General features: G+C 44.8%; 2 protein-coding genes across 6 annotated transcripts in view; one reads left to right on the top strand and one right to left on the bottom strand.

The window, feature by feature from the left end:
* Positions 1-5866, bottom strand: part of LOC126458138 (uncharacterized) — a 404279-nt gene extending 398413 nt beyond the window's left edge. For 2 of the 4 annotated variants that reach the window (XM_050094982.1, XM_050094983.1), the window contains exons 1-2: positions 5712-5866; positions 5571-5627 (exon numbers count right to left, since the gene is read on the bottom strand). The gene's annotated coding sequence lies outside the window, so the exon portion shown is untranslated. Of the gene's footprint in view, positions 1-5570; positions 5644-5711 lie in introns of all 4 variants that reach the window. The other 2 variants (XM_050094984.1, XM_050094986.1) reach the window with 1 other exon arrangement.
* The window catches only part of LOC126458137 (beta-catenin-like protein 1), a 96371-nt gene continuing 78413 nt past the window's right edge, over positions 5867-23824 (top strand). The window contains exon 1 of one of the 2 annotated variants that reach the window (XM_050094979.1): positions 5867-6011. In XM_050094979.1, coding sequence (XP_049950936.1) covers positions 5982-6011 — 30 coding nt within the window. In that variant the 5' untranslated portion in view covers positions 5867-5981. Of the gene's footprint in view, positions 6012-6124; positions 6196-23824 lie in introns of those variants that run through there. The other variant, XM_050094981.1, reaches the window with a different exon arrangement.

Here is a 23824-nt window from a genome sequence, read left to right as displayed (position 1 = left end):
ATCCAAATGACTACTGCTCAGTGAGGTTGTAAAAGTATTTTGTATCCAATTATAAACGAATTAGATAACAGCTCGCTTATTAACACAAATACAGTAGGTACGGATGAGTTTTCGTCACGCAGACTGTCAGATGGTAACGTAGAAATGTGCCCCGTAGTATCGCTAGACAACAGACAATCTCAACAATTCTGCCGGTTACTTTCCTTATTTGTGAAAACGAAAGGTGCTAGAAACAAAATTATTTTTCAAAAATGGTTCAAATGGCTCTGAACACTGTGGGACTTGACATCTGAGGCCATCAGCCCCGTAGTACTTAAACCTAACTAACCTAAGGACATCACACACATCTATGCCCGAGGCAGGATTCGAACCTGCGACCGTAGCGGTCGCGCGGTTCCAGAGAAGCGCCTAGAACCGCTCGGCCACACCAGCCGGCAATTATTTTTCATTATGGTCCTAGAAATTTCAATGCTAGCTATACGTGGCACATACGGGGCACATTTCTACAGTTTTAAAAGAAACGTAGTGTTCTTTTCGCATTGAAATAGAAAACGTAGGTAAATGGCTTACTGCTCTGTTGATGACGTCTAATACAAAACCCAAGTTCACATTGTGAAATACACACTGAGGTGACGAAAGTCATGGGATAGCGATATGCATATATACAGAGCGGAAGTATTGCGTAACAGCCGGCCACTGTGGCCGAGCGGTTGTAGGCGCTTCAGTCCGGAACCGCGCTACTGCTACGGTCGCAGGTTCGAATCCTGCCTCTGGCATGTATGTGTGTGCTGTCCTTAGGTTAGTTAGGTTTAAGTAGTTCTAAGTCTAGGGGACTGATGACCTCAGATGTTAAGTCCCATAGTGCTTAGAGCCATTTTTTATTGCGTAACAACGTAGAAAACAGCAGTGCATTGGTAGAGTAGTAGTTTGTACTGGGGTGATTCACGTGGAAAGGTTCCAGACGTGATTATGGCCGCACCACGGGAATTAAGACTACGCAGAATGGTAGTCGGAGCTACACGCAAAGGACGTTCCCTTTCGGAAATCGTTAGGGAATTCAATATTCCGAGATCTACAGTGTCAAGAGTGTGCCGCAAATACCAAATTACAGGCATTACCTGTCACCACGGATAACGCGGCCTTTAACGACCGAGAGCAGCTGCGTTTGCGTAGAGTTGTCAGTACTAACAGACAAGCAACACTAAGTGAAATAACCGCGGAAATCAATTTGCGACGTACGATGAAGGTATCTGTTAGGACAGTGCGGTGAAATCCAGCGTTAATGGGCTACGGCTGCTGATGACCGACACGAGTGCCTCTGCTAACAGCACGACATCGTCTGCACCGCCTCTCCTGAGCTAGTAACCGTATCGATTGGATCCTCGACGAATGGAAAACCGTGGCCTGGTCAGATGATTCCCGATTTCAGTTGACAAGAGCTGATGACAGGGTTCGAGCGCGGCGCAGACCCCACGAAGCCACAGACACAAGTTGTCAACAAGGCACTGTGCAAGCTGGTGGTAGCTCCATAATGGTGTGGACTGTGTTTACATGGAATAGACTGGGTCCATCTGAACAGATCATTGACTGGAAATGGTTGTGCTGGACTACTTGGAGACCATTTTAATGGGCTTCATCTTCCCAAACAACGATAGAACTTCTATAGATGACAATGTGCCATGTCACAGGGTCACAACTGTTCGCGATTGGTCTGAAGAACATTATGGACAATTCGAGCGAATGATTTGGCCACCCAGATCGCCAGACATGAGCCCAATGGAACATTTATGGAACATAGAAGTCAGTTCGTACACAAAATCCTGCACTGGCAACACCTTCGCAATTATGGACGTCTATAGAGGCAGCATAGCTCATTATTTCTGGAGGCGACTTTCAACGAAGTTGTTGCACTATGCCGGGTAAGAGGTGGTCCGACGCGATATTAGCAGGCATCCCATGATTTTTGTCACTTCTGTGTAAACGGGACAGAACGTAGGTAGCAACCTTCCTGAAGCAAGCAGGCGGCAGAATCTTCCTATTTAGGGAAACTACATAAAACTTGACCCAAATGGGGATCTGATACCCACTCCTTACCAGCAACCAACTGGTAGTCGTTCAGTGCACTACCTTGCTCAGCCGAATAGAAGTCACTTTTCACGCATTGTTATGGATAATTCAGTTCACTTTTTGATTCACACAGGTCAAGCTAAATGTCATCATACATAAACAGCTATATAAAATTAATAAAGGATGTAAATTAAAAAATCAATCTCAGAATGCGTTAAATGGACATTTTCATTCTGTGCGCGTCATCGGCCACGGTGCAGGTTCATTGTATTTAACGATTCAGAAATATTGAAATCACATAGGGACTGTATAAGATGTAATTTTGAAAAAATATCGTTTTAAAGCGATAATTATAAAACTGTGAAAAGTGATTTTTGCTTTGTTTCTCGGCCTGTTTTAACAGAAATCCCGTAAACGGCAACGGCACGAATTTAGAAACTGTTCTTGATGTCTACCGATCAGAACCAGGATGGCAGGGCATTTGAATTTCCCCCTTACAGTGGTCGAGAATTTACGGATCCAAAGTATCTGCCTGCTGACACTGACCTGAGGCAAGAGATTTACTATTACTGCTTGAGTATAGTGATACTGGATGGAAGTCTTTTCACCTCAGTAATTGCGACTGATAAGCTTAGGGGAAATAATATACAGGGTGAGTCACCTAACATTACCGCTGGATATATTTCGTAAACCTCATCAAATACTGACGAATCGATTCCACAGACCGAACGTGAGGAGAGGGGCTAGCGTAATTGGTTAATACAAACCATAAAAAAATGCACGGAAGTATGTTTTTTTAACACAAACCTACGTTTTTTTTAAAATGGAACCCCGTTAGTTTTGTTAGCACATCTGAACATATAAATAAATACGTAATCAGTGCCGTTTGTTGCATTGTAAAATGTTAATTACATCCGGAGATATTGTAACCTAAAGTTGGACGCTTGAATACCACTCCTCCGGTGTTCGATCGTGTGTATCGGAGAGCACCGAATTACGTAGGGATCCAAAGGGAACGGTGATGGACCTTAAGTACAGAAGAGACTGGAACAGCAGATTGCGTCCACATACTAACACCTTTTTATTGGTCTTTTTCACTGACCCACATGCACATTACCATGAGGGGTGAGGTACACGTTCGACGGGCGTTTATAGGACGTGGAGCACGCATAAATTGGCCAGCCCGTTCTCCTGATCTTACACCTCTGGACTTCTTTCTGTGGGATACGTTAAAGGAGAATGTGTACCTTGATGTGCCTACAACCCCAGAGGATATGAAACAACGTATTGTGGCAGCCTGCGGCGACATTACACCAGATGTTCGGCGGCGTGTACGACAATCATTACGCCAGAGATTGCAATTGTGTGCAGCAAATGATGGCCACCACATTGAACATCTATTGGCCTGACATGTCGGGACACACTCTATCCCACTCCGTAATTGAAAACGGAAACCACGTGTGTACGTGTACCTCACCCCTCATGGTAATGTACATGTGCATCAGTGAAAAAGACCAATAAAAAGGTGTTAGCATGTGGACGTAATGTGCTGTTCCAGTCTCTTCTGTACCTAAGGTCTATCACCGTTCCCTTTGGATCCCTACGTAATTCGGTGCTCTCCGATACACACGATCGAACAGCGGAGGAGTGGTACTCACGCGTCAACTTTAGGTTACAATATCTCCGGATGTAATTAACATTTTACGATGTAACAAACGGCACTGATTACGTATTTGTTTATAAATTCAGATGTGCTAACAAAACTAACGGGGTTCCATTTAAAAAAAACGTAGGTTTGTGTTAAAAAACATACTTCCGTGCATTTTTTTATGGTTTGTATTAACCAATTACACCAGTCTCTCTCCTCACGTTCGGTCTGTGGAATCGATTCGTCAGTATTTGATGTGGTTTACGAAATATATCCAGCGGTAACGTTAGGTGACTCACCCTGTATAGGGATGAGACGCACTTTCGGTCACAGAACCAGAGCAAGATGTGGATCATGCACTCTTCTGACAAGAATATGGCTATATTGCCGTCACGCATCGTAAAAATTGAATACATTGGCTGCAGCGTACGATCACTAGCACGATATGGGGACTGTAAAAGTCCCACGATACTAGAATATGAAACTTATGTGAAGCGCCGGAAGTTCAAGCTACTCGACCAAAACTGTCTTGGGCTCAGTTATTTCAAAAGTGATTATGGTAGGATACCCTTCGTATATCCGTGAGCATGTGGAATGGAGCATACGTGCCATAGACTGAATTATTTACACTCTTATAGAAAAATGCTAACTTAACGATTTTTACATCCTCCTCAAAAGAAGAAAGAACCTATCATCCGATTTAATCCCATTATAAAATAAAATCCATGATCTCCAAACTTCCACACGTAACATCATTGGATACGTATATACACATGCAACTTTCACAGCAAACAATACGTATAATATGCAGACATGTACTTGGTCATGAATGTAACTTCCTAGGACATTTCGGCGACGCCTCCATTCTCACGTTCGTTGTAACGTGTGGAAACTTAATCGAATTTTGGGGAAAAAATGATAAATTGCGTCGACTAACATTAAAATAGCGTTGATCGTATCACAAATCATGAAACGGGGCAACATTTATTTTTATGCAAAAATGTTGGCTTTGTCAACAACAACAATGCAAGATTATTACCCCTCGTGTGGAAAATATCCTTGCGACATTATTGCCGCTCGAGTGGCAATATCCACTGGGCCTCATAGAACTGGCGTGGCCTTTGCAGAATTCTTTCTAAATCTCATTTACTTTAAATACTCGTAAAAAGATATTAACAGAAGATATTAGAAAATCTTAATTTTTCTACAGTTCAGAAAAAACTGTTCAAAAACAATACAACAATAAAGCTACCCAAGAGAGCTAAACCTAGCCAAAAAGTGTTTAGGGCGAGGCCAACAATGCATCACAACTAACGAGTGTAAAAAAAAAAACCATTTCAGGTGATTCGTGTGCCAAAGTTAACCTGAACAATGCACTATACAATTAACTTACGTTACTGAATTCTTAGCAAACCTTTCATTACGCGTGCAACGGGAATTTTACTCAGCTTTTTATTTACATGTTGTATGTATTGTTTGTGATTGTGCGCGTAAGTTCGCAATTTAATTGACCAGCTATTACAGTACAGCGATAATTACAATGTCCCTATTCATCATGCCCAAATAAAGAACTTATATACTTTGTTGCAATGCCTGTAATTAATAACTGCTCTCCTAGTTTACTAATTGGTGTTATACAAATGAATATGAAATTTTGTTGCAGTACACGAAGGGTTATTTTGTGACAAATCTTAAATGAGGTAAGAACAGCATCGCAAATTGAATAGAGCTAATTACGGGCTTAAAAGCGTGTTCATGTCAATTTAATAAAACTTCGTTATGTCATGCTCATATATGGTAATACAACGCATATAATAGGGGCAAGCGTACAGTCACATTACTAAAGTGTTCTTACCATTGATGAAATCTCCCACATTCTTCCGTACAAACTTGACAAAGCGTGAACGCGCAGCTGCCGGCAAAACAAGCTGTTACTATAATTTATAATAGCTGGTTAATTGCAAAATGATTAAAAAAGCATGATTTTGGATGTTACCTGTTGGAATTTGCCGCGTCTGGGTGGAGGATTAACAAACTACAATTTCTTCGCAGACTGTTGTTATATCGCGTAACTCACAGTTACTATTCGAACACTTCCACCTTAACCCTTCCTCGTCACTTGCCAAGTTGAGAGTGAGGACGACTCTATGGTTATTGTTCAAGCCTTCAACACGTAGCGCTGTACAGCGAACAAGCCAGAAACTAATAGTAAACAAAACAATAGCAACAAGCGAGACCGAAGTTGTATGGGAAGAGTGCTGCAGCGATGGACATAGGAGAATTACTATCATACAAGGTTATATTACTGTAATAATATTTGTTTCCGTCATTTTTTGCTTGATAATTTCATGTAGTTTTTAGCGTTGTGACTTAAACTGTCTTCTACTCACAGACGCTTCGAAGTTGGAGGTTAGAGTTGGTCTACTTTGTAGGAGTAAACATTAGTTGTAAACATTCATTCCTCGGTTGATCTTGTTACAGTGAGTAGAATTAGTTTCACTAAAGCAAGATAATAACAAATTTCTATAAACCTCATTTGTGTACAACAGTTTTAGTACTTCATATTATTCAAACATCAGTTCTAGATTAACGATATTCAATTGCTCATCAATATAATTTACTGGTTAATGTCTGCCTGTCATTATTCTAGAACATTCGTTGTAGGTTACGAGTAGAGTTGAAGTGAATACAAGAAAACTATAGACAATTTTTTTGTGAGTTTGCGTACTGCTAAGCGTTCAACATTACAGGTGTTGCTACTTATATTAATTTAGAACCAGTAAATAAACTCAGCGGAACACATTTTCATTAACAAATAACAGCATTAAAAACGTAGTAATATATTCGCTTGTACTTACGAATTGTGGAAAGGACTGTTAAAAGAAAGGTGTGTAAAGTTTTTGATTAGACTAGTTGTATTAACGTACTTAACATGCGCAGAAAATGTATATATAACTCACATTACATATTGATGTTAGGCCTATTAATTCTATACACCAGTTAGTTCTTCTAAGAAATTAATTGAAAAATGGACGAGTTGGCCGGGCTTTTTACTTGATCCATGGCTTTATTGAAAAATTGAGAGTACAAGTGTTGTCAAACCAAGCAGAATAAGCTAAAGTTTGTAATTTGGTTTTTTTACCTCCACTGGCAACATTCACATTGTAAATAAGGGTAAGACTTACTAAATGCCCACGCCTGCATTACATATTTCACAGATTGTGTGCAATAGGCCTACATCTTCATAATGTGCATCAAAATTCTTGCCAGAGATTTGAATATAATAGAGTACCACTTTTCTTAAAGTATCTTGCAGTTTGCAATTCACAACGAAATTTGTGTTATACAAGAATTAAAATATATCTTGGGCTATACAGGGTGCAACTAAATTCCTTATATAGACTTTGAGGACAGGTTCCTTACTCCAAAACAAGAAAAAAAGTATAGTAAACATGAGCTTTAAAATGAATACTTTAAGAGCTGTGGGCACTTGTTCAATAGAAGAGACATGTTTCATAGTAGAGAAGATGAAAAAGTGCTCATAGTTGTTAGCCCGCATGCTTACTAGACTTTTTTTCATCGTTTGGTCCATACCTCCTCCCAAAAGTGTTAAAAAAATGGCTCTGAGCACTACAGGACTTAACAGCTGAGGTCATCAGTCACCTAGAACTTAGAACTACTTAAAGCTAACTAACAAGGACATCACGCACTTCCATGCCCAAGGCAGGATGTGAACCTGTGACCATAGCAGTAGCGCGGTTCCTGACTGAAGCGCCTAGAACCGCTTGGCCACCGCGGCTGGCCCCAAAATGTGTAAAGCACAGCACTTGCAGTAGAAGAGATGTTTTACAGTATTAAAGATGAAGTAGTACTCCTATATCTCAAGACATGTATTTTGATGCATATGTTTTCTAGACATGTTTTTCATGCTTTGGTGTAAGGAACCTGACCGCAAAGTCTGTAAAGGGTCATTTGACCATATGATAGCAGTGTTGCTGAGCTAACTCCACTGTGCAGAAAATATGAATTTCCAGACAAAACTGTGCTATGTATAACAACCATTTGTGTCAGCAGTGATGGAGGCATCAAGCAAGCTCTATTTGGTGTTATTCCATTTTTGTCCAGATAAAATGTAACAGAGTTTGACATTTATCATCAAATGTCAACCATGTTAGAGAAACATAATTCAAATCTAGTAAAATGTTCAAGTGGTGTACCCAATTTTGGAGGGGCTAATGTGGTGCAGTAGATTTTTGTCCCATGGGATAGGAGTCCATTATTGATGTTAAAACAAATTCTTATGTGAATATGTTTTTAAAGGAGATGGTGTGCAGAGAATTGTGTTATCAGAAACTGTGCGCTAAATTGGTACTCTAGCACGTGTATAATGAGTAGAAAGCCTTACACATAGGAATGTGCTAGGAATATCTGGTTCAGTATCAGGACAAGAGAGGATTCTTTCTACATCTACATATATACTCCACAAGTGACCACTATTTGTCATTCCCTTTTTGTTCTACTCGCAAGTGGTGTGAAGGAAAAACCTTTGATGAGCCTTAGTATTTTTTATCATGTCCTTGTGGTCCTCATATGACATTTAAGGTAGAGTTATTCTGCAGTTAATCACATATGATGGTTCACTAGATTTTCCCCGTAGTGTTTCACAAAAACATTGGCTTCCCACCAGGGATTCACATTTGAGTTCATTAAGAATCTCCATAATATTTGCATGCTGATTGAACCTACCAGTAACAAATCTAGCAGCACAACTCTGGATTTCTTCAATGTCTTCGTTTAATATATCCTGGTTGGGATCACAAACACTAGAGCAATCCTGAAGAATGGATTGCACGAATGTTCTGTATGTGGACTTATTTGTAGAGGGGGTACACTTTCCTAAAATTCTCCCAATAAAACAAAGCCAACTAGTCACCTCCCTAGTACTGACCTTAGGCACTTGTTACATTTCATGTTGCTTTGCAACATTATGCCTATATATTTTGTTGATGTTACTGTGCCAAGCAGTCCACCACTAATATTATATTTAAACATTACAGAATTGTTTTTCCTACGCATTGGCATTTAGAGGAAGCTCCCATTGATCACACCAAAAAAAGTTCTCAGTTGCCCTGTATCCTCCTGCAATGAATCAATGTCAATATTTTCCCCCCATATACTACAGCATTGTCAGTAAACAGTTGCAGATTGCTACTCACCCTATCCATCAGATTGGTTATGTATTCAAGGAAGTAGAGTTCCTATCACACTTCCCTGGAGCATTCCTGACTATATCCTAGTCTTTGAAGATATCCTGGATTCTATTACTTAGGAAATGTTTGAGCCACTAACATACCTAAGAACCTGTTCCATATGCTTGGAGCTTCATTAGCAGTCTGCTGCTTAGCACTGTGTCAAACACTTTCCAAAAATGTAGAAGTATGGAATGTTGCCCGTTGAGCTTCATCCATGGTTTGCAGTGCATCATGTGAGAAAAGGGCATGCTGAGTTTCACATGAGGTGTTCTTTCTAAATTTGTGCTGATTTGTAGACAGAAGCTTTTCTGTCTCAAAAAATAAAAAAAATTATTCTGCCGTATTTGAACATAGTTTATATTCATGATTTCTGCAGGAAATTGATGTTGAGGATATTGGTCTGTAATTTTGAGGTTCTGTTTTTTATCCTTCTTGTATACAGTAGTCACCTGCACTTCTTCCCAGTCACATGTTACTTTGTGCTAGCCAAGAGATTTGTGATGATGCAAGCTAACTAATGGGCCAATGCTAAAGAGTACTCTCAATAAAACCAAACTGGGATCCTGTCTGGGCCTGGCAACTTATTTGTTTTCAACTCTTTCAGTTGCTTCTCAGCACCTGGACTGCCTATTAGTACTTCCTCCATATGGGAGTCGATGCAACAGTCAAATAATGATATGTCTGTGTGACCTTCCTGTGTGAATGATTTATTAAATGCAGTGAGATCTTTCGCTAAGGTATCATTGTGGAAGTGGTTGTGTGCTTTGTGTATCAATCTATTTACAGTTGCACAATTTTTTGCTAACTTTTGCCTTCTGACATTTCCATGTTTGTTTTCGAACCAAAGGTGCAGCAATCTGTGCTTTCACAGCATAGTCTGAAATTCCGAATTTTGTTATTAAACCACGGTGGGGTCATTTCCAGCCTTAATCTACTGCTGGCACATAGTTTTCAAGAGTGCAATTTACGATCAGTTTAAACCATCATTAAATAGGTGTGTTAGAATGGAGCATATGCTTAAATGTAAAGTTAAGTGATTTGCATCAGTAACACAAATCACAATCTGGTAGACCAGACCATCTAAAGAGAGGAGAAATGTTATGTCACTACCTATACAAATCGGTGTTCATAACCTATGGCAAGGTGAGCCAGAAGGGTGCTCACAACATTCCTCTACAGAAATTGGAAAGATGCTGATCAGACATGACGGAAGCCTCTATTTGGCACTGAAGTGAGCTCGGTTACCACACACAGGGCCGTGTTACCTGCTGTCAGGGACGCAGTATATTACAAGGATCAGGCCATTGCAGTGACGATCTGGACTACTCCTTCCTAAGGCCTGATGTGGTGCCGCTTCTTTGGTTAAATGACTAAAAGCGATGTCCCATCATAACCGAGATGGATGGAGCACCCACCTGCCCCAGCAATGCAGTTTCTGTTGTCGACTGGGTCCTACACTGAAAAGTATTCCACAGCAGTCGTAGACCCAAAGTGGATCATCCACTATTTAAATACTACTAGATGCTGCCTCTGCTAGCCTCTGGTCTATTTGCTACGTGTAGTCTTGATGCTGCCGGGAGCTGAACTGGTGCCTTCGAGCTGGAGATCTACTACTGACTGACATCAACCAACCTGAGGGCACCTTCTGTGTGTCCTTGGTTTGCAGTCCATTCTTGGATGCCTCCTGAACTGCATCCACTGCGAGCTGCTAACTGGTCACTGCATTTGCCCCTAACAGCATGACCAGCCTGCAATGGGGTCTGGTGCCTCTGCATGCCTGATGGTTGCAGGCCTACCACAGCTCTGTGCTTGCCAAGATGTTGCTTTTGTTTCTTGCACTGCCACCAGTCCAGCCCAACATCTTTGTGCTGGTAGCCCTCTCTTGCTGTCACAAGCAAGCATCACTGCCCAGGCTCAACATGCACCACTGAGGCACTGACTATTCAGCAGTATGAATTCTGCTAAATAAATCAAGTTGTTATTTTAACTCTACAGCTGAGGAACTGGTTCTTAATACCTGCTGCCCTGTGTAGCATCCTGCAGCAGCATAGTGACCGGCTGTGAAATTAATAACGCTTGGTCCATCGCTACTCAGTTATAGCTCTTTTCTACATAAAAACTCTCCTAGTCGTATTGATGGGCTTACAAACTTCAGTAAACATTATTGTTACAGGTGACATCACATTAACTAATCCCTGCCTGTACTGCTAACACTGTCAGTAATGTTGGAACTATTATTACAAGGTCTAAAATATTTCCATTGTGTGTGGGTTGTGAAATAGCTGCTCAAGACACATTTTCGGAAAACATCGTCAGAACTACTTCTCGTGACTGACTTTGTACATCAACAATTGAATCCATGGATTCCTGGTCTACACTTGATATGGTAAAGTCTCAAACAACTAATACTCTTCGATCAAGTTGCTTCCATGGTACTGAGTGTAGACTTTCTTTGAATTATTGTACAGTTGTTATGGCAGAGTTGGGTGGCTGGTAAAGTTCACATAGGCCAGCAACTCTCTTTCAGATATTCACAGTCACACTCAATTTTGACCTCAGTTGACACAATATTTTTGTCAGCTCCTCCTATGACATCTAACTTGTCCTTTTGTATACATCCCATGCTTCATTAAATATTTCGTAGCTTGGGTTTCATCTGACTCTCAGTTCCAAGTACAATTTGAGTGTGACAAATATCCAGCTGAGCAGTAAAATTCTAGCAATTGACTGTTAACATTTTGAGAGACACAGTATCTTCATTTTGTATGTAATCTGATTTCATTCGGCGTATTGACCTGCGTGCATCCCTCAAAGGACCTCAAACTAATGCCTAGCCTTAAGAAAAAAAGAAAAAGAAATAATCTGTTAACAAAGTAACTACATCCTCTGTGTGATGCACCCGTGACCTATCAAGGGGACCTACAATTCTCCACCCCATAACACAGAGACCATCATATAATTGATAGGGCCTCTTGTTGAGACCATCCTCTTGGTTCCAAACCAAAGGACCCCAGTCAATTCGGGATAAAGTACTATAAATTACAAGCTCTGCTTGCTTCCCACTAGTAAGGCTAGTACATTTCACCACTTCTGCTAGCTGCCCATATGAACAGAAGATGGTGTCAGATCCCAACCAACAGGTTTTGCCAGTTTTGTCATGAGTTGCAACTTGAGGATGGCTGCCCAATGTGCCATCAGTAGCTTCCTCCACATTTTAGATGAGATCCCAGGCAAACATACTGAGTGAACATTGTTTATCTTTCCAACCCTGGACACTATTTCCGTAAGGGCTCCATAACAGGCCTAACAGTGTAGCTCATGAAAGCTAGCAGACCCCTCCCCTCTGCTCGAACCCCCACTTGTCCACTCACAGGGTGAATGGGCAAGGCAAGATGGCCCTGTGCAACATTGATGCTCCACATCGAGTGACACAAACATGCTACAGCCTGCAACTTGCTCAGTGGTAGCACAAATATAGTATTGAACACCTCCTTTAGTGATGGCTTACAAGGTGCAGGCCATATGTAATAGAAAGACAATGACTTTAGAAGCTTTGCTGTTTCATAATAACAGAATAATGTGTTCTCATTTGTTTACTGCATTCTGTAGAGCATTCGTAGTAACAAAGTGCTTGCAGTAGAAGAGTTGTGTTACACAGTAGTGGAGGTGAACGTGTGCTCATAACTTTTAAGGTATGCAAATAGAGCCCATGTTTATTGGACATTATTATCTTGTTTTGGTCCATACTGCACCTCTCAAAATATGAATTTTTTATTTTATTTTTTAACACCACATATTTTATTATTTGTATTTTATATTTTTACCAGTGATGTACTTTTGGCATAGGCAGTGGTTTAAAAGTGAATGGACAAATTCGAAACTAGTCATCATTAAGGAATATGTATGCAACCGTGACATGGAACTAACTAAATAAACTTTACTGAGCCTTTGGGGGCTCATTAAAATTGAGGATGAAAGCACAGAAGGCATAGAAATATTTGTACCTCTTCAGCAGAGTTTCCCGAACAATCAAGTTCTTTGTCTGTGTGCTCTCTCAAAGCCTCATTACTATGCTCTTTGATTGCTGTAGTGTTCATTTCTCAATAAAATACCAGTAAGGTGTCAAACATCATTCTTCACCGATTCCTTTCTGTTTCCGTTTCTTGATTGGCTTCCTACATGTCTTCTGACATTAATTCCAGCATTCTTTATTTTCATTCTTCTTCTCCTTCTTCATGTGCTTCTGCCCAATCATACTACGAGATTGGCATTGTGACATTGATTGAGCCGATTTTGGTGGCAATTGGTGACTGAATGCCCGTCCTGATGCCAACATTTCCAATCAGGATGGAATCAATGTACTCCATCTGTCTGTGTGTAGAGTAAAACTATGTGTAAATGTGAGAACATTTTCCAAATGACAAATGGTCAGATTTACCAGCATCAGTAAAGCTGGAAGTAACTCATTCTGCTACCTGCTACCTTCTGATTGCCACGCTGTTTCACAGACTCTAGCTTCTACCAATTGCAGAGTTTATTTGTTGGCTGCTGCAGACTAAGTGGCTAAAGCCACTCCACCTCATAATGTATGCTGCACTCTTGTGACCACACCCAGAGTGTCCTCCCCCTTCAGCTGTCACAACAGATCGCACTCCCATCCATGTCTGTCAATGAAGTATTGGCGTTTAACTGCAACTATCTGTTCCCCCATTATTCTCAAACTGTTTTCAGTTGTTTCCTGTGTGAGATTTACATCATATCTTCTACATCCTCTCTGAACCATTTCCAAATAATTTTGTTTAACTTTTCATATTGTATCAAATTAAAAAACATCATCTTCATTAGCTTTAAATTCCCACCTTCTCTCTGTTAGTTGCTAATATCACCAGAGGTTTTCTTTCTTTTTGCTTTCTTCGTTTGCACATATCTTTAGCGATTTGCATAAGTACTTCTGTTAAATAATTTTCCCCCCTTTGTTTATGTCTTTATAACATTCAGTTTTTAAGATGATGAAGTTGTTGCATACTTGACATCTAGCAACCCTATGTATCATGTGTGATACTTTCATTCAAGCTAGGATGGTTTCCAAAGTGGACTGTGTTTCATATGACTGTATACTGTATCATTTTATGTGCTCTGGAGACACATCAGCTGTTTGTAATTCTAAGGAGTGCAGATAGCTGTCAGGCAGAGCCCCACTTGCGGGTCTGGGGGTTAGATTAGGCCCGAGGTATTCCTGCCTGTCGTAAAAGGCGACTAAAAGGAGTCTCACACATTTCATCTGTTATGTGATGGTTCCCTGTAGGGTTTTACCTCCATTTTTCAAAACTTTCCTGAAGAGCGAACCAATTGGGGAAGGGCGCCTTACATCATGTCATACATGCGCTGAGACCTTTCACATCCTTCATTGAGGGTGATCTGCACTTCTGCTCAGATTCCAACTGTTGGGCGAGGTAACCCTCCCGGGTGCGTATTTTTCCATCAACTGTGCAGTATCGCTTTCTACGCTGATGATGATAATGGACTTGTTTGCTTGGTTGCACCTGATATCCAGCACGGTAGCCAGGCTGTTGTGGTGGGGCCGCCATGTACCATGTTGGTTGTAGCCCCCTGACCACACAGGGATCACTCTGCTGTTGCCTGCACCTTTAACTCCCCATGTATACCGAAGAGTAGATGCTCGTCACCCTGAGTCTTCGGGATTCTCAGCAATGGCCATCCTTCCAGATGGTGCCCGTGGGGAGGGGCCCCTGGTCGGAGTGGGTGGCATCAAGGCAGATGACACATGTTGAAACATAGTACGTCATCTCTTGCTGGTGATCAAACACAAGCAGTCTCAAAGCGTTCATGGCCTCAATTCAATGGACAGAAATACGACCCCAAATCATTGCACTCCCTGGCCACACCATGGGAGAAAGTCAGGCTTAAGGATGGCAGCTGCTCTTGTATGTTCGAGAGCTGATGGAGAATCTTTCATGATGATGAAGCCTCAGTGTTTTGTTGAGCATTTAGAGGACTTATTTGGGGAGGTGGAGGGCTTGTCCAAAATGAGATCTGGGTCAGTCTTGATGAAATCAGCATTATCATATTTCACAGGGTCCTTCTTTTGCAGTCTGAGCGGTGAGGTGTACATTTCATTTGCCATGTCCACTGGGACCCGAGGGATAATAAGGTTGCCACCAGTGCCTTCATCTTGGCCTCCGAGGCTGATAAATTACCCGAGAAGATCAAGGTGATGGTCTACCACTGTGATGTAAAGCCCTATATCCCTCTCCCAATGCGGCGCTTTAAACGCTGGAAGTTTGGCCATATGTCTTCCCACTGTACTTCCAATGTCACATGTCGAGATTGCGGACGCCCATCACATCCCAATACTCCATGTAACCCGCCTCCCATCTGTGTCAACTGCAGAGAGCACCATTCGCCTTGCTCGCTTGACTGCAGGATTCTCCAGAAAGAAAGGAAAATCATGGAGTACAAGACCCTGGACCGACTGACGTACACTGAGGCTAAGAGGAAATTTGAACGCCTACATCCTGTACATTTGACATCGTCTTACGCCACTCCTACAAGAGTTCTAGCCCTATCAGCTCCGCTAAACCCGGTTACCTCTCAGAGCCGGAAGACTACACCGGCCCCCTTGATGGTGGGGGGCACTTCCCCTCCTTGTTGCTCCTGCACCACCTATTTCGGGAGCAACCACCCCCCCCCCCCCCTCCCGCCCCCCATTCAACCACCAACCATCGTGGATATCAGTCCCCACTTCTGCGCTGGAGAAGCGTAAGTCTTCTTCGGCTCCTCTCGCTAGGAATGGGTCCCTTGGGCTCACTCTCTTCCCAGGTTTCTGCTAGTGGGAAATATGACACTTGCCAGTGGCTGAAGAGCCCAAAAGCAGCTGATCTTAGGGCTTCGCACTCATCCTCAGTCCCGGAGACTGAATCAGTGAAGTCCTCCCAGCCAGGGAAATCCAGGAAGAAGATCCCCAAGACCAAGGGAATTGCGGTGGCATTCACACCATTGCTACCTACAAGCTCTGCGTCTATGGATGAGGTGGAGATTCTGGCATCCGCTGAGGACCTAGATCTCACCGGGCCCTCAGACACAATGGATATAGACTGCTCAGGCAATAAGTCGGTGGCAGCAGGTGACCCTGAGGCGTAAACTGCCTCATTGAATGTTCCATGCCTTCCCAGTCTGTCCCCTGCGGGTTCTGGGGTTAGAATAGGCCCGCGGTATTCCTGCCTGTCGTAAGAGGCGACTAAAAGGAGTCTCCAACGTTTCGGCCTGAATGTGATGGTCCCCTAGGGGATTTGACCACTACATTTCAAAATTTTCTGTTAGTGCATACCATTTGGGGAAGGACGCCTTACGTGGTGCATCATAAATCCATCTTGCCCTAAGATCTGGCACATTCGATATTGACATGGAGTTGGACTTACACCGAGCTTCCGGCCACATCGGCTGCAGTGTGTTCTGGGTCGCATACATTCCCTCCATTGTGCATTTCCGTCTTCGCTCCCTATATAAATGGACATTCGACACCCAACATCCAGCACAGTAGCCAGTCCATTGTGGTGGGGTCGTCATGTACTCTCTTGGTGGTAGCCGCCTGACTACACAGGGATCGCACTGCTGATGCCTGAGCTGCTACCTCCCCATGTATGCCCAGGAGTAGATGCCTATCTGTCTGGGGCATCAGGACTCCTGGCAAAGGCCATCCTGCCAGGTGGTCTTTGCTGTGGCTGGGTGGCGCCCGTGGGGAGAGCCCCTGGTCGGAGTGGGTGGCATCAGGGCAGATGGCCCGCAGTGAAGTGTGGTACATCATCTCTCGCTTGTGGGCCTCCAGCAGCAGTCTCTAAGCAATCAAGGTCTAACCTCAATGGCAAGAAGTACAATCCGAGATCATTTCCCTCCCTGGCCACTCCATTGGAGAAACGTATGGCTAAAGAAGGCAGTGAGGTTTATTCACCACAGTACCTCGTCTGTACGCGAGTTGATGGTGAATCATTTATGTCAACAAAGCCTCAGTTTTTTGTGGAGCATTTAAAGGATAAGTTCGGGGAGGTGGAGGGCTTGGCCAAAATGCGCTCTGGGTTAGTTCTAATCAAAACAGCATCCTGTGCCCAGTCACGGAGGTTGCTCGCTTGCGACAAGTTGGGGGACGTTTCAGTTACCGTCACGTCCCATAAGAGTTTAAACATGGTCCAGGGTATTTTATTCCACATGGATCTTCTTCTGCAGTTAGATGATGAACTACGCGCAAACCTAGAACGACGAGGTGTTCACTTCATCTGCCACATTCATCGGGGTCCGAGGGATAATCAGGTAGCCACCGGTGCCTTCATCTTGGCCTTCGAGGGTGACGCCTTATCCGAAAAGGTCAAGCTGATGGTTTACTGCTTGGATTGAAGCCATATATCCCTCCTCCAATGTGGTGTTTTAAACGCTGGAAGTTTGGGCATATTTCATCCTGCTGTACTTCCAGTGTCACGTGTCGAGATTGTGGATGTCCCTCGCTTCCCAATACTCCATGTGCCCCGCCTCCCATATGTGTTAACTGCGGGGACACCATTCCCCTTGCTCTCCGAACTGTAGGATTTTCCAGAAAGAATGGAAGATAATGGAATATAAGACCCTGGACCGCTTGACCTACACAGAGGCTAAGCAGAAATATGAGAGACTCCATCCTGTGCCAGTGACCTCCACCTATGCCACCGCTGCGACAACAGTTCTACCGTCTCCTGTTTCGGCGCGTTTAGTTACATCTCTGATCCGTCAGAATCCACCTGCCCCCTTGATGGTGGGGGGCACTTCACTCCCTGTCGCTCCTGCTCCATCTACTTCAGGAGCAACAGCCCCACAACCATCAGGGACATCAGTTCCCACTTCCCAGCCGGAGAAGCGTAAGTCTTCTTCGGCTCCTCTCGCCAGGAAGAGGTCCCTTGGGGCCCTCCCTTACCATGTTCTGACCAGTGGAAAAGCGGACACCCGACAGTGGCTGAAGCAACCACAGGTCGCTGGTCGTAGGGCTTCACGGTCCTCGTCTGTCACTGAGACTGACCCAGTGAAGCCCTCCCAGCCAGAACCACCGAAGGCACAGCTCGAAAAGCAGAAAAAGAAAAAGGCTCCCAAGAATCGAGACATTGTGGTGACACCCATCCCACCGCTTCCTACAACTCAGCGTCTGAGGATGGGGTAGAGATTCTGGCGTCCGCTGAGGACCTAGATCTCGCCGAACCCTCAGACGCAATGGATGTCACTCGCACGGGTACTCAATCGGTGGCAGCAAGTGACCCAGCGGCGTAATTTGCCTCCTTGGTCCTCTCACACCTTTCTCGGCCATAGAAGATGTCATCCTCCGGTGGAACTGCAGCGGTTTTTTCCACCATCTTGCTGAGTTCAGACAACTTCTCAGCCTTCACCCTTTCCTCTGCATTGCTCTTCAAGAAACTTGGTTTCCAGCAATGCGAACCCCCGCCCTCCGTGGCTATCAGAGTTATTATAGGAACCGAGCAACTTACGTAAGGGTATCTGGTGGCGTCTGCATCTACTTCCTTCACTCCCTCCACAGTGAGTCTGTTCCTCTACAAACACCTTTAGAGGCTGTCGCTGTTCAGGTGTGGACGCCTCAGGCTGTTACTGTCTGCAGTCTGTATCTTCCACCTGGTGGCATCTGCATCTACGTCCTTCACTCCCTTCACAGCGAGTCTGCCCTCTACAAACACGTTTAGAGGCTATCGCTGTTTGGGTGTGGACGCCTCAGGCTGTTACTGTCTGCAGTCTGTATCTTCCACCGGATGGTGATGTCCTGCAGCATGTCCTGGCTGCACTGATAGCCCAATTGCCGCCACCTTTTCTGTTAATGGGCGACTTCAACACCCATAACCCTCTGTGGGGTGGATCAGTGGCAACAGGCCGAGGCAGCACCATTGAGCATGTATTGGCACAGCTCGACCTTTCGCTTTTAAATGATGGTGCCTTCACTCATTTCAGTGTGGCACATGGCATGTACCTAGCCATCGACCTTTCGATCTGCAGCCCTATCCTCGTACCATCTGTCCAATGGAGTGTACACGACGACTTGTATGGTAGTGACCACTTTCCGATCTTTCTGTCACTGCCACAGTGTCACTCTTCTGGGCGCCCTTGCAGATGGGCTATGAATAGGGCTGTCTGGGACTTGTTCTCCTCCATTGCCACTATTGTGCCTCTTTCCAATGATGCCATTGATGCGGTGGTTCACTCGGTCACCACCGGCATCGTTACCGCTGCAGAATCTGCCATTCCCTGTTCTTCTGGGTCCCCTCGGTGGAGGACTGTGGCTTGGTGGTCGCCTGAGATCGCTGTGGTGATTAAAGATCGCAGGCGGGCGCTCCAGTGTCACAAGCGGCATCCCTCATTAGAACACCTCATCGAATTTAAACAGCTACCTGCGCGGGCCTGCCGCATCATTCGCCAACACAAGCAGGAGTGCTGGGAAAGATATGTCTCTACCATTGGCCTCTGTACCTCTCCATTGCAGGTTTGGGCCAAGATTAGGCGACTCTATGGCTATCGGACCCCCGTCAGTGTTCCTGGGCTATCACTGAATGGAGCAGTCTGTACTAAATCTGGCACCATTGCAAACCGCTTAGCAGAGCATTTTGCTCAGTGTTCTGCTTCAACGAATTACCCGCTGGCCTTCCGCTCCCTGAAAGAGCAGTTGGAGCGTCAGAGCATTTCCTTTCATATGCGCCATCCTGAATCGTACAATGTTCGGTTCAGTGAGTGGGGATTCCAAAGTACCATAGCTGCTTGCCCTGATACGGCTCCCAGGCCTGATCACATCCACTGTCAGATGCTCAAACGCCTCTCGGTGTACTGCCAGCAGCGCCTCCTAGACCTTTACAACTGTATCTGGGTTGACTGTGAGTTCCCATCGCAATGGCGGGAAAGCATCGTAATCCCCGTCCTGAAACCTGGCAAGAACCCACTGGAGGTGGACAGCTACTGTCCGATTACCCTCACCAACGTTCTTTGCAAGTTGCTCGGACATATGATGAGCCGTCGGTTGAATTGGCTCCTTGAGTCTCGGAACCTCCTGGCTCCGTCCCAGGGCAGTTTTCACCACGGACGCTCCACCATCAACAACTTGATGTACCTGGAGTCTGCCATTCAGTCAGCCTTTTCCCAGCGACAACACCTCATCGCTGACTTTTTCGATCTCACAAAGGTCTACGATGCGACTTGGCAACACCACATTCTCGGTACTCTGCATGAGTGGGGTTTGGGTACCACTCCCGATTTTTATACAGAATTTTTTATCCTATAGCACTTTCCGGGTTCGCATTGATGCTTCTCATAGCACTCCCCATACACAAGAGAATGGGGTCCCGCAAGGCTCTGTCCTGAGCGTCCCACTCTTTCTAATTGCCATCAATGGTGTTGCGCTCTCAGTAGGATCGTCAGTCTCTCCCCTCCTCTATGCTGATGATTTTTGTATTTCTTTCTACTCCTCTTCTACTGTTGTAGCTGAATGCCATCTGCAGGGAGCTATACGGAAGGCGCGATCATGCGCCATCAATCACGGCTTCCGGTTTTCGGCTGCTGAAACTTGTGCCGTCACTCTACCGTCCACACCCATCCCAAACTTTACCTTGATGACCAACTACTAGACATAGTGGAGACTTACCGCTTCCTGGGACTGGTCTTCGATGGCCGCTTAAGTTGGCTTCCCCATATTCGTCAGCTTAAAGACAAGTGCTGGCGGCATCTCAATCTCCTTCGGTGCCTGAGCCACACTGAATGGGGTGCTGATCGTCGTACACTATTGCGGTTGTACCAAGCGGTTGTGCAGTCCCGTGTTGATTACGGAAGCATGGTGTATGGTTCAACTGCCCCTTCTATACTGCATCTACTAGACCCTGTCCACCACTGTGGAGTTCACCTCGCTATGGGAGCCTTTCGATCTAGTTCTGTGAACAGCCTCCTTGTGGAGGCGGGCGTCCCTCCATTGCGGCTCCGGCGGCAACTATTGCTCGCAAACTATGCTGCGCATGTCCATAGTTCACCTCGCCACCCAAATTACGATCTTCTTTTTCCCACCACGGCGGTCCATCTCCCACAACGGCAGCCCGGAATTGCAGAACCCTTAGCTGTCTGTGCCCAGTCACTTCTTCATGACCTTGACGCTTCCCCCCTACCCCCTTTCCTGCAGACTCGTTTCCATACCTCTCCATGGTCAATTCCTTGGCAGGAGCTTCGGCTGGACCTATTGCTTGGCCTCAAAGGCTCAGTCCCACCAGAGATCCTCCGCCGGATCTTCCTCTCTGTTCTTGGCGAGTTTGGGGACTCAGACGTCATCTACACTGATGGCTCCCTGGTTGACGGTCTTGTTGGCTTTGCTTATGCTCACGTTGACCATACAGAACAACGCTCCTTGCTGGTTGGCTGCAGTGAATTCACTGCAGAGCTGGTTGCCATCTATCGCGCTCTTGAATATATCTGCTCCTGCTCTGGTGAGTCCTATGTCATTTGCTGTAACTCCTTAAGCAGCCTACAAGCCCTCAACCAGTGTTTCCCCAGGCATCCCTTGGTATTATTCATCCAGGAGTCTCTTTATGTCCTCTGCAGGAGTGGACGCTCAGTGACCTTCATTTGGACCGCAGGCCATGTAGGGATACCGGGCAATGAACATGTTGACCAACTGGCCTAACAGGCCACCAGTAAACCATCTCTGGACATTGGCCTCCCGGAGACCGATTTGCAAGCAGTCTTACGCCTCAAATATTTCAAGATTTGGGACACTGAATGGCGCAACCTGACCACACCAAACAAACTCCGTCCTATCAAGGAGTCGATGAAAGTGTGGTGGTCATCCATGCGAGCCACTCACAGGGACTCAGTTGTCCTTTGTCGGCTCCGCATTGGGCACACCCGCTTGACACACAGCCATTTACTGTGCCGTGAGGACCCGCCTCTATGTCGCTGCGGGTCGGCTTTGACGGTGGCCCACTTTTTTTTGGCCTGTCCCCTTTTAACTGTGCTCAGGCAGACGTTTGCACTGCCTGATACGCTCCCTACCCTTTTAACAGATGACACTGCTATGGCAGGCTTAGTTTTGCATTTTATTCAAGCAGGGGGCTTTTATCACTTAATCTAAGTGTTTGTAGTTTTTTGTGTTGAATCTGGCCTTTGGTCTACGATTTTAGACTGGGTTTTTTAGTGTGTTTCTGGGTGGTTGGATTTTCCTTTTTTGTCTCTATGGTTGGCCAACCACTGTCACACTCTGTGTGATTTTAATTCCTTTTGTCTATGTCTGAATCTTTCTTGTCCTGAGTCGTCTCTTGTCATCTCCATTGTTCGTTTTTATTCTGTGCGGGTGTTTGAAGTTTTTGGAAAAAGGGACCGATGAGCGTAGCAGTCTGGTCCCTTCAATCCCACAAAACAACCAACCAATCTTCCCAGTCTCACGATGTCGTCCTCCAGTGGAATTGCGGCGATTTTTACCACTACCAGGCTGAGCTATGGCAACTGTTAAGCTTTACACCTGCTTTCTGCTTTGCCTTCTAGGAAACCTGGTTCCCAAAAATCAGGCTCCTACCCTCCGCGGCTATAAGGGATATTACAGGAACCGTAGCGAATATAATTGAGTGTCAGATGGAGTTTGCGTTTATGTCCTAAACTGTCTGTAGTGAAACTGTGCCCCTTCAAACCCGTCTTGAAGCTGTGGCTGTCAGAATGACAATGCAGGAAATAATTGTCTTGTTCCCACAATGGAACATCGATCAACTCCTTAAACCTTTCCTACCTTTGGGAGACTTCAAAGCCCAGAACCCCTTGTGGGGTGGCACCATGCTTACTGGTTGAGGCAGAGATGTCGAAACTTTACTGTCTCAGTTCGACCTCTGCCCTTAAATACTGGGGCCGCCACACATTTCAGTGTGGCTCATGGTAGTTACTGGGCCATTGATTTATCCGTTTGCAGCCCAGGACTTCTCCTATCTATCCGCTGGAGAGCACATGACGACCTGTGTGGTAGTGACCACTTCCCCATCTTCCTGTCATTGACCCGCCATCAAGCACACGGATGTTTCACAGAGGAAGACTGCACTGCAGTTCCTTCTCTAAATCCTTGCACAAATGAAAAAATGGCTGACATCGAAATAAGTTTCCAAGGAATAGAAAAGCAACTGGAATCACTCAACAGAGGAAAGTCCACTGGACCTGACGGGATACCAATACGATTCTGCACAGAGTACGCGAAAGAACCTGCCCCCCTTCTAACAGCTGTGTACCGCAAGTCTCTAGAGGAATGGAAGGTTCCAGATGATTGGAAAAGAGCACAGGTAGTCCCAGTCTTCAAGAAGGGTCGTCGAGCAGATGCGCAAAACTATAGACCTATATCTCTGACGTCGATCTGTCGTAGAATTTTAGAACATGTTTTTTTGCTCGCGTATCATGTCGTTTTTGGAAACCCACAATCTACTCTGTAGGAATCAACATGGATTCCGGAAACAGCGATCGTGTGAGACCCAACTCGCTTTATTTGTTCATGAGACTCAGAAAATATTAGATACAGGCTCCCAGGTAGATGCTATTTTCCTTGACTTCCGGAAGGCGTTCGATACAGTTCCGCACTGTCGCCTGATAAACAAAGTAAGAGCCTACTGAATATCAGACCAGCTGTGTGGCTGGATTGAAGAGTTTTTAGCAAACAGAACACAGCATGTTGTTATCAATGGAGAGACGTCTACAGATGTTAAAGTAACCTCTGGCGTGCCACAGGGGAGTGTTATGGGACCATTGCTTTTCACAATATATATAAATGACCTAGTAGATAGTGTCGGAAGTTCCATGTGGCTTTTCGCGGGTGATG

Source organism: Schistocerca serialis, chromosome 2 (genome assembly GCF_023864345.2).
Source record: "Schistocerca serialis cubense isolate TAMUIC-IGC-003099 chromosome 2, iqSchSeri2.2, whole genome shotgun sequence".
NCBI lineage: Eukaryota > Metazoa > Arthropoda > Insecta > Orthoptera > Acrididae > Schistocerca > Schistocerca serialis.
Note: the sequence above shows the minus strand (reverse complement) of the source record. Positions and strands in the feature narration are given on the sequence as shown.